This window comes from Macaca thibetana, chromosome 2 (genome assembly GCF_024542745.1).
Source record: "Macaca thibetana thibetana isolate TM-01 chromosome 2, ASM2454274v1, whole genome shotgun sequence".
In the NCBI taxonomy this organism is placed as follows: domain Eukaryota; kingdom Metazoa; phylum Chordata; class Mammalia; order Primates; family Cercopithecidae; genus Macaca; species Macaca thibetana.
Genome location: NC_065579.1, coordinates 148,394,791 through 148,408,706, shown reverse-complemented (window position 1 = coordinate 148,408,706; position 13,916 = coordinate 148,394,791). Strand labels below are relative to the sequence as shown.

The 13,916-nt window shown below is 50.2% G+C and overlaps 1 protein-coding gene across 5 annotated transcripts in view; it reads left to right on the top strand.

The window, feature by feature from the left end:
• The first annotated feature begins 3,330 nt into the window (after positions 1-3,330).
• The window catches only part of CFAP100 (cilia and flagella associated protein 100), a 41,148-nt gene continuing 30,562 nt past the window's right edge, over positions 3,331-13,916 (top strand). The window contains exons 1-4 of one of the 5 annotated variants that reach the window (XM_050781687.1): positions 3,335-3,400; positions 3,878-3,893; positions 4,405-4,512; positions 4,952-5,141. Coding sequence is in view for 4 of the 5 variants with exons in the window: in XM_050781685.1 (XP_050637642.1) it covers positions 4,464-4,512 (49 nt within the window). In the remaining variant the exon portion in view is untranslated. Of the gene's footprint in view, positions 3,401-3,517; positions 3,894-4,404; positions 4,513-4,951; positions 5,142-13,916 lie in introns of those variants that run through there. The other 4 variants (XM_050781686.1, XM_050781684.1, XM_050781685.1 and 1 more) reach the window with 4 other exon arrangements.

Below are 13,916 nucleotides of genomic sequence, written 5' to 3'. Positions count from 1 at the left end.
TAAAGAGCAAAATCCCATCTCCATTAGCCACCACTGCCCATTTGCCTGTTTCCCCAATTCCATCTAGGCGCCTCCATAGGATATGTGGTCTCTTGTGACCACATATGAGCCTAGTCTTACTCTGGGCTCCAAGACCTTTTTTTTTTTTTTTTTATTCCACTAGCACTGTTTCTCTGACTCTGTGGTCAAATGTGATGTGCCTGGGATGTGGATGCCAAAAGTCATCCCTGTTTTTTTCCAGACTCCAATCACATTATCTGTCCATCTGAGCTGGCAGGAAAGCAATCTGATTAATGTGATTGCTCACAAAATATAAAAAGCATGCCAAGCTAGAGTACCTGGCACTGGGTGGGGACACATGCCCAGAGAGGGAGGGGGGATGGGGCTTCAGACACTCTTTAAGGACTTTGCAGCTTTCCCCTGAAACACAGTAGACAAAGTCCTGCCGGTCACAACCCATGCAGGGGATCCTAGGGCAGTGTAAGTAGTGCAAAGAGCTCATATCACTGTCCTCCCCGTGGAAAGCCCTTGACTCACCATGAAGCACGGTAGACATGGCTGTCATTCTCCATATCCTACCACCTCTCAGCAAAAGGAAAACCCACAAGTGAGAGATCTGGGCATCTAAGGCATTTTACCTTGAAGGTGACCCTCCAATTCTCCCTGGCCTGCTGTGCTGGAACAACAGTGAGACCAGGTGCTGCAGAAAAGAAACACGAGCTGCTCTCTCAGGCTTTGTCATTCTGGTAGACCTCTGAATACCCTGTCTGGGTACAGGACAACCCTTGATCCCCCTGGTTTCTGAGTCCCTCCTCCCACGACAGAAGCCAGAGATCTTGTGTGGAAGGCCCAAGGTGCAAGCAGGTGATCCAGGTGCTGCCTGCCAGTCAGGAGTACAAAGCCGACTTCAGATCACAGCATGGTCTCTGCCGGAATGCGCCTGCCATGGCTTTGGGCTCCGCTCCAGGCTACAACATCTCCCAGCCTGATTCCCTGTTGTCCTACAGAGTCTGGGGGCACCCCCATGTCCTTTTCTCCTTTAACTGGCTATAGTTGCTTTCTGTTGTTTATTCCCAAGGGCCCAGACTGATATACCTTGTTTGAGGAGGAAAATACGAAATCAGAAATACAAATTTCTCCTTTAAGAAGACTGTTAGCTTTCCCAAAGTGTTCGATTATGAACATTTTCAAGCTTCAAACATACAGAAATGTTGGAAGACTTTTGAAGCAGACACCCATATGCCCGCTGCCTGGGCTGGCCGGCTCACAGGCCACTATAATTCACCACACAGCCAGCCAGCCGCCATCGCTCCACCAATCACCCACCTGATTTTAAAAATTAGCTTTCAATCAGCAAATGGTATTTTTAGTTAGATCTGTTAGGTAGGCTAAGACTAAAAGTTCCAAATCAGGTCACGTTTTCTAGGTGGTTTTCTTTCTAACCTTGTAAGCTACCAAGAGCAAAAACAAAGGCCAGAACACACAAACTGACTAGAGAACTTGTCTTTATTATGAAATACGCCTTTGGACTTGTGGGGTTTTTTTTTCCCCAAAGCTTGTGCATCACTGTCTGGGATAACTGCATAAAATGGTAGGACGATTCCTGGCGAGAGGCAGTATGTTCTAGGTAAGAGCAGAGCTGCAATCCACTGCCTCATTGAGTCCCTGCTCTGTCCACACGGCAACTCATGCAAAGGTAAGGGTGATCATATGGGTGAAATGGGTGGATTGGTGTCAAGCGCGTGGACCAGCAACTGGCACATAGAAAACACTCTGTAGGGTTCATGGGGAGATTCACGACAGTTCATAAATGGATCTGTTGAGAACAATGAATGGGCAGGAGCCTGGGTACCTTTGTTCTCTTTGGGTCACTTATGTTCTAGCTTCCTAAAAGCCTCATTAGAACACCTTGTGTTTAGATAAACCATTTCAAAAACACTTGCTTTTCTACTTGAGTCACCAGTTCATGAAGTGCTTCTTGTGGTCTGCTGAAACCTAAATCGGAGGCACAGCTTTTTGTTCTGCTTTGATGGTTTGTAGGGAGATAAGGCTGCAGAGCTAGGCTGGGGCCGGGTCATTGAGGTCTTTGAATGTCAGTGTAAAGAGCCTCTCTCCTAAGGGTAAAGGGACTACTTGTCTTTCAGCATATTTGACACTAGCAGCTGTAACAAACACACACGTGCACACATGCACACACACACACTACACGTGCACATATGTGCACATGCACAAATCACTTATGTGGCTTAACACAATACCACGTTCTTCCTCCCTTGTGCAACGCCCACTGTGGATACTGCAAGTTGGGACACTATTCTACCAGCAAAGATTCAGGGATCCCTGCTCCTTCCATCTTGCTAGCTCCCCCTCACTCCCACCCCTAGCTCCAGTGGAGTTCCTGTTGTGGATGTGGTCTTCCCACCCACTACACCGGCCTTAGGCAGAGCCTGGCACAGCTGGGATCCTCACTGGGACTACATTGCTGGGCTGCAGACTGCTCCAGAGTCCCTCCAGAAACCCGTAAATGTCCCCAAAAAGATGAGTCCCTGACTGTGCTCTCAGCTCCAAGTAGCCTTTGTCAATCTCTCAATCCCCATAGATACTGGGAAAATCTAGGAATATGTTCAGAACTCAAAGAGGGGTCTCCTGCTGCTGCTTTTTGTGGGGAGGCAGGATCCCTGAGCCGGGGGACCAGACACCCAGGTGCCCCTGGCTGCAAGCAGCTGGTGGATCTGGACACCCAAAACTTGCCCTGGTCTGCATGGCCTCATCCTCTTGCTTGTCCCACTATGATGGGTCTAGCTCGCTCGGTAGAGCAGTGGCTTTCCAACCCTAGCCAGCACTGGGGTATCGCGTGGACTTGTCAGGACACAGATTGCTGGGCTCCACCCCGAGTTTCTGATTCTGGGGTGAGGACTGAAAACTTGCTTTTCTAACCAGTTTTTTGATGCCCCTCGAGAAAGTGCGATCCCTCCCCAGGAAAGAACCAGGGCTATTTTTGTTCCAAAAGCATCCATTCTGGGCGCCCTCTTCAGCACTTGGCACGTGGTGAATAAATCAATCAGGATGAAAGAAAGGAGCCGGCCCAAGTGCAGAGTGATGAATGAACCTCAGAGGAAGAAACCCGCGTTCACCAGGCTCCGGGCTTGGGCCAGGCGCTGTCCTGGCGGCGTCAGGGTGGACATCGTCCCGGGAGCTCGGACCCGGCAGCTGTGCCCCGCGCCCTGCCTGTCCAGCGGCCCGCAGGCCCAGCCCTCACGCGCCCAGCCTCCGCGGCCTTTGTGGCGTCACAACCAGCCTGAAGAATGGTTGCCTTGGAGACGTAAACCCAAGAGCCCTGCTCCTGGAGCTGAGAACTGCAGCGCGGAGGCTTCGGAGTGAGCCCGGGCAGTTGGGGCCGGTGGGTGCGCGCGGGGCCGGGGTAGGCAGGGCGCGCGGGGTCCGTGAGGGCGCGTGGGGCGGCGGCAGAGGTGCGAAACCAGGGCCCGAGGGGCGCGCGTGGCCGGGAGCGGACCTCTCACGCGCCCCTTGCAAGGCGCCTTGCAAGGCTCCCCGCCCTCTGCTCGCATGACACTTGCTTGAAACACAACCATCTACCATCCACCCCATCTGTCCTACCACCCACCCCATCTGTCCTACCATCCCTGTGCACCTTGCTGTGTGGCCCGGGGCCTGGCAGAGCGCAGGTGTTAGGAGGAGACCCTGCGAACCCCAGGCTCACCCAAAAGGGGGATGTAGCAGGAATGCGGCGGGAATGGCACAAGCCTAGAGCCCTGGGCCCCTTCCAGAGGCAGCCCCTCCTGACTGTGACTTTGGACACCTCGCTGAATCTCTGCTTCCTCCCCTGCAAAAATGAAAATTCATTCAACGGATGAAGTTAAGGCGTGCCAAGGGTATGTCAGGAGCTTGGATGAGCAGAAAAGACCCCCTGTTCTCATGGAGCTCACATTTTAGGGGGAAATAGACAATGAACAGATTTTTCAAGTGATAATCAGATAGTGGGAATTGCACAGAAGAAAATAAAGGCCACACCGGGGCGGGGAGGAAGAAACCACTTTGGATGGGATGGTGAGAGGTCTCTCTAAAGAGGTGACATTTGAGCTCGGAATTGAAGAGAGGGGAACCCACCACCCCCATCTGGGTATGGGAGAATATTTTTTTGGCTGAGGAGGCCGAAAATGCAAACCCTCGAGGCCAAGACTGATGTGTTCTAAGCACAGAAAAAGTAGGCAGCTAGAGCCAGGTCCAGGAGAGAAAAGTGGACCCTCGGGTGGGAGAGGCAGGGAGCAGGCAGGTGTCCCTATACGGCAAGCCCTCAGCAAATGCCGGTGGCTGTCAGACACCCAGGGGAAGGGAGCTCTGGGCTTAGGGACCACCAGACTTAAGCACTGTGTCACTCCCCAGGTGAGGATCTCCTTTAGAAGAGGAGAAGCCTTGCATCAACCTCTTGGGCCTTAGCCAAGATGTCTGAGACACTGTCCAATATAGTCTCCAAGAACATGACCAATGACAGTAAGTACTGGGCCAGGGTGGGCACTCTCAGAGGTCAGGGGCAGCCTCGGAACCTTTCCAGCTCCCTCACGGGTTAAGGTGGCTGTAAACCAAGCACTAGGCAGGAGTCATAGATCTGCCCATTTCCCTTGAGACAATGCATGTCGGTTCCCTGCAGCTGCTGTAACAAAGCACCACCACAAACTGGGGGGCTGAAGCCACAGACATTTGTTTTCTCAAGCTCTGGGGGCTGGATGTCTGAGATCAAGTGCCCACAAGGCCAGGTCCCTGTGAGGGCTCTGACCGAGAACCCATTCCAGGCCTCTCTCCCGGCTTCCGCTGCTTTGCAGGCAATCCTTGGTGCTCTTTGGCTTGTAGAAGCATCACTCCCATCTCAGCCTTCCTGCCCAGGTGGTATTCTGCCTGTGCGTGTCTGTGTCCAAATTTCCCCATTTTACAGGGACCCCATCACGTTGGATTGGAGGCCCACCCTGCTCCAGAATGGCCTCAGCTTAGTGAATTATAGCTGCAAAGACCTTATTTCCAAACAAGGTCACATTCTGAGACAGTGGGGGTTGGGACTTCAACATACGAATTGGGATGACACAATTCAACCCACAACAGACCATGAGGAAGGTGTCACCGTGAAGGTGAGCTTCTCTCAGCACCCCTCTGACCACAAATGCCAGGCTGGGCTCCAAGGAGGTGGTCAGCTGGCACTATTCCCTGGATGGAACTTGCCTGCCCTGGGGAATTGCATGCATTTGCCAGGATCTCACACAGGGTGGCGCTGAGGGAGGCTGCCCAGGCCCACCTGGGGCCCTTCAGCTTTTCTGTTGGAATTTAATTTGGTTTTGACCAGGCATAGTATTTCGTGGTTCGAAATTCAAAAGTGTGTAAAAGCCCCTCATTGTGAAAAGCCCCTCCCACCCTGTCAAAGGCACCCAGTGCCCTCTCCTTAGAGGTAGCCAGTGTCACCTGTCTCTTCTAGGCTACCAGCTCAGTGCACGTACAGGAAATGTGTGTAGATGGGGTTTGTTCTTTTCTTACACAGAGACCACACAATGAAAACCCTGTCTGCACCTTAATTTTTAAAATTAACCCATACATTGTGGAGACTGTTCCTTATCAATACATCAAGAATTCCCTTACACTTTTTGTGCTTTTGAGCAGAATAGTAATCTTTCAGTATGGCTCTATCATAATTTATTAACCAATTCCCTGTTCATATGGGTGATTAGCTTGTTTCAGAAAGTGTGCTGCTATAAACAGTGACCTCCACCATTACACTTATGCATGCACATGCTCTCTTTCTCTTTTTTTGCTCCAGAGTAAATTTTAAAATGAAAAAAGGCTGGAATAGGGTTTTTAAAAAAATGGCTTTAAAATGTTTATAGATAACAAATTAACTCTCAGTATGCCCATAAAACAATGCAGATAATTATGCTACCACAAGACAGTTGAAAGACATGTAAACTATATTAATTTGTTTATTGGTATGAGGGGGAGTGCCTACCTGGGGTACCCTGTGACCCTGTGGTATTGGTAGTCCCTCGAGATTGATTGGGGGCCTGTGCATTTGTGAGAAAACCATGCCAGACAGGCAGAGCCAGGATTGGCACCCAGGGCCGGGGGTCTCAGATTTGGGTGGATCAGGGAGTTTGGCATGGGCAGTGCAGGGGACCTGGCCAGGGGGTCCAGTCTGGAAGACTGCTGAGCTCTGTGTCCTGGGGTCAGCTGCAGGAGCTGGGACAAATGTAGGGCAGAATGACACTGAGCCACCTGGGGAGAGAGGTTTGGGGATGCTGAGCCAAGTACAGATAGGACCCCAGCCTTAGCCAGAGGGCCCAGGGCAGGGGCCTGGAGGGCAAGTGGGGAAAGGGCATTAGGTGGCCAGCCAGGCCCAAAGGCCCTGAGGTGGGAGAGGGCGTGGCGTGTTCAAGGGAGAGACAGGAGGCCAACATGGGCCAACTGGGTAGGGCCTGTGGCCCAGGAGGACTATTGGCCTCTGCCCAGATGACGGGAAGGATTTAAGAGGGAGACTGTTCAGTGTCTAGCTTTACGACTTTTGTGATAAAAGCCAGCAGAGGGGCTGGTTTGGCCACAGCCTCTCTTGAGATCTTGAGCAAGGCCTCGCCCCTGAAGCAGAGGATGGAGGGCACCTGATGGAAACCCTGGCCAGGCTGAAGAGTCAGGGAAAGCCAGAGTGGACCATAGGCCTCCCCGCCGGTGGGGGGGAGTGGTGGGGGCTGCAGGAGTGCCCAGAGCTCTGGCCCTGTACCCTCAGCTCCCAGCCCAGTGAGGGGCCAGTTCCAGGAGAGGGGCCTGCAGCTGGTCCCTCTGGGCCAGAACCCTGCCTGTGCCTCACTGTGGGGAGTTTGTTCCTTGAGCAGCCAGATATATTTCCCAAGACACCAGGCTCCAGGTACAAGACTCCAGGAGGAGCGGGTTGGGAGAGGCTTGGCCCTGCTGAAGGAGCCGTGCTCACACGCATCAGATCAGGATGCCCTGCAGGCTCCTGCTGCTGCTTCTCAAGTCCACGTCCCCCACAATGGGAGCATTCAGGAAGGGCATGGGATCTAGAGAGGTTGTTAAACCCAGATGGCCAGGCCGTCCCCCTGCCAGTTCTGGCTATGAGGGATGCGAAGGGCTGGAGGCAGGAGTTTAATTTGGCAGTGTGGAGAAACATGGTCTTCAGTAATCTAACCTTCATCTTGGGACATCTGAAGCCTGGCCTGGTGGCCTGGTGGGCAGAGTGGGCCGTCCACACATGCAGCCCGCATCAGGCCACGCAGGGACCCACAGTCATTTCACTAATATTTATGGAGCACCTACCGTGTGTCAGGCACTGTGCTGGGCTGGGGCACAGAGGACCATGAGACGGGGGCGCCTGCTCTCTGAGCATTTAGGAGAGTGCAGCAAACAGCTCTCACCTTCACTGGCTCCATCCATTCCTGCAGCCCTGGCCAGGCCAGGCCTGCTTCACTCCCACTCAGTATCTTAGCGCTGCTGTGTCCTCCACAGGGAATGCTCTTCTGGATTTTCCTGGGACTGCCTCCCTCATGCCCCACAGGAGCTCACTTAGATGTCAGCTCCACAGGGGGGCCTCCCCTAAACAAGGTAAAACGCAGTGCCCCACCTGCCCTACGTCCCTCATTGCTGTTCCCTGTTTCATTTTCTCAGTGACACGTTCTACCCTCTGGCCTCTTGACCCTTCCTCACTTATGTTGCTTACTGTCTCGCTCCCATCCAGCAGGAGCATTTGTGCCCCCAGAGCCTGGCACATCACAGGCCTCAGTCAAAACCTGTTAGCCTACAAGCTCTCCCTCTAAGATCAGTAGCAAAACAGTGAAGCCCACGTTCACCACTACTGTTCAACATTGCACTGGAAGATCTAGCCAGGGTCATTAGGCAAGAAAAAGAAAAAAAGAAGTAAAACATCCAGATTGAAAAGGAGGTAGTAAAACTATTCACAGATGACACAATCCTATATATAGAAAATCTCAAAGAATCCACAAGAAAGTTACTAGAGTAAATGAATGAACTCAGCAAAGTTGCAGGTTACAAGACCAACACAGAAAAACCAGTTTGTCTCTGTTCACCAGCAATGAACAGCCCATAAAGGAAATGGAGCAAGCAACTCATTGACAACAGGGGTGACGTCATGGCGTCATGGCAGAGTAGGAAGCTCCAGAAATCCCTCCCATGAAACAATCGTGCTGGTGTGAATTATCAGAAGCAACTATTCTGAAACTCTGGAGTTTAGTGAAATGCTTGCAGCTTGCAGGGAAGATCTTGATGAGGAGGCTGGGACATTTTAATGAATTTTTAGCATTTTCTGGAGCGGCTGTACCAGCCTCCAGCCGGCAGCAGGCAGCAGGGAGAAGGTGGCCTGCATTCTTGGTACAGCTTGCTGGTGCCAGGGTGGGAAATAAGGCTCTTGTCCTCCAAAAATCAGGCTGTGTGCTTGATTGCTGACCATGGCTTGCTTCTGAGGGGCCCACTCAGTGGCTGACCATTGTTCCAACTCCACAGGCTAAAGCAACCTCCTGGCCCTGTTGGTCAAGGGCTGTCCTTCCCCACCCCCTCCACCCTCGAGAGAGCTAGACTTTTATCTGAGATTAGCTCACATTTAGAAATCTTTGACAAATGATTAATATCAAGAATATAGAAAGAAATCCTAACACTCAACAACAACAACAAAAAGCAAACAACCCAATTCAAAACTGGGCAAAGGACTTGAATGATAATTCTCAAAAGATGATATGTAAATGACCTACAAGCAGGAGAAAAGATACTCAACATCATCAGTCATTAAGGGAATGTGAATCAAAACCAAAATGAGACCTAACCTCACACCCATTAGGATGGCTACTATCAAAAAATAAAAACAAAAATAACAGGTGTTGGCGAGGATGTGGAGAAAATGAAACCCTTTTACATGTTGGTGAAAGTGTAAAATGATTCAGCCACTGAGAAAAATAGGCAGTTCCTCAAAAATGTAAACATTATTAACATGTGATCCAGCAATTCTACTGCTAGATATGTACCTAAAAGAACGGAAAGCAGGAATTCAGCTATTAGCACACGCATGTTCACAGCAGCATTATTCACAAGAGCCAAGTGGTGGAAGCTGCCTGAGTATCCATCGGTGGAGGAACAGATACAGAAAATGTGGTCCATCCGTGCAGAGGAGCGCTATTCCGCCTCAAAAGGGAAGGGAATTCTGATACATGCTACAACACAAATGAGCCTGGGAAACCTTATACTGGGTAAAATTAGCCAGACACAAAAAGACAAATACTGTATGATTCCACTCATATAAGTGAGTGGAGCAGTTAGAGTCATAGAGACAGAAGGTGGAATGGAGGCCACCAGGGCTGGGGAGGGGAGGATGGGGAGTTGTTTAATGCACACAGAGTTTCAGTTTGGGGTGATGAAAAGTTTTTGAAATAGGTATTGGTTGTGGTTGTACAACATTGTGAATGTAATTAATGCTATTGAGTTGTACACCTAAAACCAATTAAAATAGCAAATTTTATATTATATATATGTTACCATACTAAAAAGGTTTTAATGTCATAAAATGGCAAATCATATATATATATTATATATATAGTATGTATGTTACTGCAATCAAAAAATATGTTCTTAAAATGTATTAAATAAGTGAAGTAAACACCTAAATAGGATGGTTCCCAGCAGTGCTGAAATAGGAGGCTGATTCAGTGATTGTGGTGGGGAGCATTTAGACAGGGGGATCAGGAAGGCTTCCTGGAGGAGGTGACATTTCAGCAGAGATGGGGAATGATGGAGAGAGTGTCCCGGGAGAGGGAGCAGCAGGTGGGAGGAGGAGGGGATGGAGGGAGGTGTGGCTGTGCCCAGCTGCAGGGGAGGACACTGACCTGTGAATGGGGATGAGATGTGGCCCAATTCTGTGGAGAGCATCCCTGCCAAACCCTGGTCCTTCTGTGGCTCCCAATGGCCTCATCCCTGTGCTCCCCAGTGTCACACCCCACCAGCCATGCTGGCCCCAGTGGCTCCTCTTCAGGTCTGCCTGCAGCCTTTGCCTCCATGACCCCACGATGTCACCACACTCCCTTTGGGGCTCTGCTCTGATGGTGCGTCCTCCGTGGGCTACCTGGTTGCCACAGCCACTGGAATATCTCTCACTTCTCTTTATTTTGTTTGTTTGTTGCCTGTCCAGAAGGTGGACTCCAGGAAGGCAGGCATGGCACCTCCTTCAGGGCGGCATCCCCAGCCACACCTGACCCTGAGAAAGTGCCCACAGCTGTGGCTGGGCAGATGCTGAGTGAGCACGCATCACCCTGTGTCCCAGCCCAGAGACGGCCAGAGTTCTTCCATCACTGTGCCCAAGCGCTGCTCTGCAGCCCCTGGTGGGCACTCTGAGGAGACCTGGCCACTGTCTGGCACCATCACTAACCCAGTCCTGAGAGTGGTGAGGGATGGGACAGACATGGCTCCTGCTGGTTTAAAACACAGGTTTTATTATTGCTCAGTGTGGTGAGGCCAAAAGAGCAGGAGATGACTGCCACTGGATAAATGGCTGCTTACTCATAGATCCCTAGGACAGAGAGGGTGCACCACGCAGGGCTGTGTGGGGGAAGCTGCAGGGTCAGGCAGGAAGCTGAGGGAGAGGGGGATGTGGTCAGGAGCCTCCACTATGGAATCACAGGAAGGAAGCAGGTGAGGGAGCAGGTATAGGACTGATTTGCAAGAATAGTTTTGGGGTTCTAGGGCACAGGGCTGCCCCTGGTTGTCTGGTGCTGGCTCTGGGGGGAGAGGGCAGGGATCAGTGGTCTTGAGAGTGAAAGACTGATAGAGGCTTTGGCTGGGAATGTGGGCTCTGGATTGGGTGGTTTGCATTTGAAAGGTGTGCTCTGGGCAAGTCATTTTCTATCTCCAGGGATTGGCTAATCCTAGGGCGAGGGGAGGGAAGGGAAGGTCCTCTAAGCTCAGGAAGGCCCCAGAGGTCAAAGCATCTAACTGAGAAGGTAAAAGGCATGGTTAATATGCCTGCCCTCCAGGAGTTTACTGCCTAGGGGGTCGGGGGTGGGGGGTGCAGTCCAGACTTGCTGTGGGAGTCCAGGTAAGGGCAATCACAGAGAACCAGCAAATAGGGTGCAGGTGGCAGGGGTGGCTGGGTCCAGTGCTCCTCAGGAGAGAGTCTGTGGGATCTGGAGACTGACTGAGATCAGGTATGGAATAAGGGAGAAGAGGGCGTTGGGGATGCCTTGTCTCCTCAGTGACACCTGTGCATCACAGTGCTGTTTGCTGAGATGGCCAAGGCCAGGGGTGGAGCAGGTTCCGCAGGAGAGGGAAGGCCAGGAGCTCAGTTGGCGATGTGTGGGTGTCAGTGTCCGGTGGGAAACTCCCAGCCGAGACTCTGAAGAGGCTACTGTGGATGGAGGCCCAGAGGTCAGGAGAGTGGGTGGAAACATGAGGGCATCAGCAAATCCGCTGGGGCCGGAACTGAAGCCATGGGCACTGGTGAGGCGTCTAGGAGGAAAGGAGAGAGAATGGCCCAGGACACAGCCCAAAAGACTCTGATGGATAGACGATACAGGGACCTTCCGATGTTCGGAACTCATGTCACATGAATGGAGTGCCCAGTCAAGTGTATTTTATCTTTTTTTTTTTTTTTTCTGAGACAGGGTCTCACTCTGTCACCCAGGCAGGAGTGCAGTGGTGCAATCTCGGCTCACTGCAATCTCCAGCTCACCGGTTCAAGTGATCTTCCTGCCTCAGCCTCCAGTGTAGCTGGGATTACAGGTGCACCATCATGCCTGGCTAATTATTGTATTTTTAGTACAGATGGGGTTTTGCTGTATTGGCCAGGCTGTTGTTGGACTCCTGGCCTCAAGTAATCTGCCTGCCTCGGCCTCCCAAAGTGCTGGGATTACAGGCGTGAACCACCGCACCTGGCCTATTTTATCCTTTTTTATGAGAAAGTTTCACAACCAGTTCATTCTTTTCCTATTTCTCCTGAATTATTATAAAAGTAGACTTATACCTTAATAGAGACTTTTTAAGTTAAAAAATTAAATCATGTTAAAATACTAGAAGAAAACACAATAATTTTCTAAAAAATATTTAAACTTCAGTGGCAGAATGCCTTTCTAAACAAGACACTAAACCCCAAAGCATTTCTTTAAGTGAAAGTTTAATTTTCATACAAGGAAAATGAATGATAAAGTCAAATTGCCTGAAGGAGAATTATTTTCAGCATATCTGACAAATGAGCCAGTGTCCATCAATATAATAGATGAAGGTTTTCAAGAATCATCTAGAAACTAGAACACTTCAGTAGAGAAATGGGCAAAGGATACTCACAGAATGAGGCAAGAAGATGGATAATTAACATCCGAAAAGACACACAGTTTCTTCCGAATTAAGAAAGGCAAATGAAAGCTGAGATGCCCTTTGTGACCTGTTAGAGTGACAGTTTCCGGTGTAGGGAAAGCAGTCCCACTAAAGTTGGTGATGGGAAAGTATCAAGCTAAAATAACCAAAAGAGTCAGAATCAGGTTTAGAGTTTCTCCAAGCACAAAGTTGAGGACAGGTCACCAGTAATCAGAGATCCAGAGAATGAAAGCCCATGTTCCAAAGTATAGAAGTTTAAGATTGTTTATCTAGACAAAGCTTTGGGAAGTTTAGCAGAATTTCAGCATCCTTCTATGGAAGGCTGCATGCACATTACAAGGATCTGACTTGCTAAGGGATCCTTTTCTCTCTGGACAGGTATATTTATCATTCCACACTGCAGATGCAACTGTCATGGGGTCCTGGGTGCCATCTGCTCTGAATTAGGTATGGGACAATAAAGAGGCAGTTAATCTGTAACAAAGTCTAGTGATTGGAAGCGGGAGTTCTGGTGTCCGGTCTCCCGGTCATTCACAGAGCAGGAACAATGAGGTTTTGTTTCTGAGATGGTCTCGCTCTGTCACCCAGGCTGGAGTGCAGTGGTGCAATCTCGACTCACTGCAACCTCCGGAGGAGGGTTACTCCCTAAGAAGCAGAACTGCAAACAGGTTATGTACGTCAGGTGCCAGGGCTTAACTTCCTCCTTGGCCTAATAAATTTAGAGCATTCTGAAATTTTATTTTATAAGAGTAACCATTACAAAAATTCGGAAATTGCAAAAGATGTTAGAAAAAAAACCCCAGGGTCCTCCGAGGGACTTGGCTAAGTATGGATGAGACTTGTGTGTGAACAGATGAATTTTCTTTTTTTCTTTTTTTTTGTGGGGGGGACAGAGTCTCTCACTGTCACCCAGGCTGGAGTGCAGTGGCGCGATCTCGACTCACTGCAACCTCCACCTCCCGGGTTCAAGTGATTCTCCTGCCTCAGCTTCCCGAGTAGTTGGGATTATAGGCATGCACCACCACGCCTGGCTTATTTTTGTATTTTTAGTAGAGACGGGGTTTCACCATGTTGGTCAGGCTGGTCTCAAATTCCTGACCTTGTGATCCACCCGCCTTGGCCTCCCAAAGTGCTGGGGTTACAGGCGTGAGCCACCATGCCCAGCTTTTTTTTTTTTTTTTGAAACAGAGTCTTACTGTGTCACCCAGGCTGGAGTGCAGTGGCACGATCTCGGCTCACTGCAACCTCCACCTCCTGGGTTCAAGCAATTCTCCTGCCTCAGCCCAAGTAGCTGGAACTACAGGCGCACACCACCATGCCCGGCTAATTTTTGTATTTTTAATAGAGACATGGTTTCACTATATTGGCCAGGATGGTCTCAATCTCCTGACCTTACGATCCACCCACCTCAGCCTTCCCACTGGGATTACAGGCATGAGCCACTGCACCCAGCCACAGATGATCTTTCTTTCAAGTCTTAAAATTGTGATAAAATACACATAACATTGACCATCTTAACTATATTTAAATGTATGGTTCAG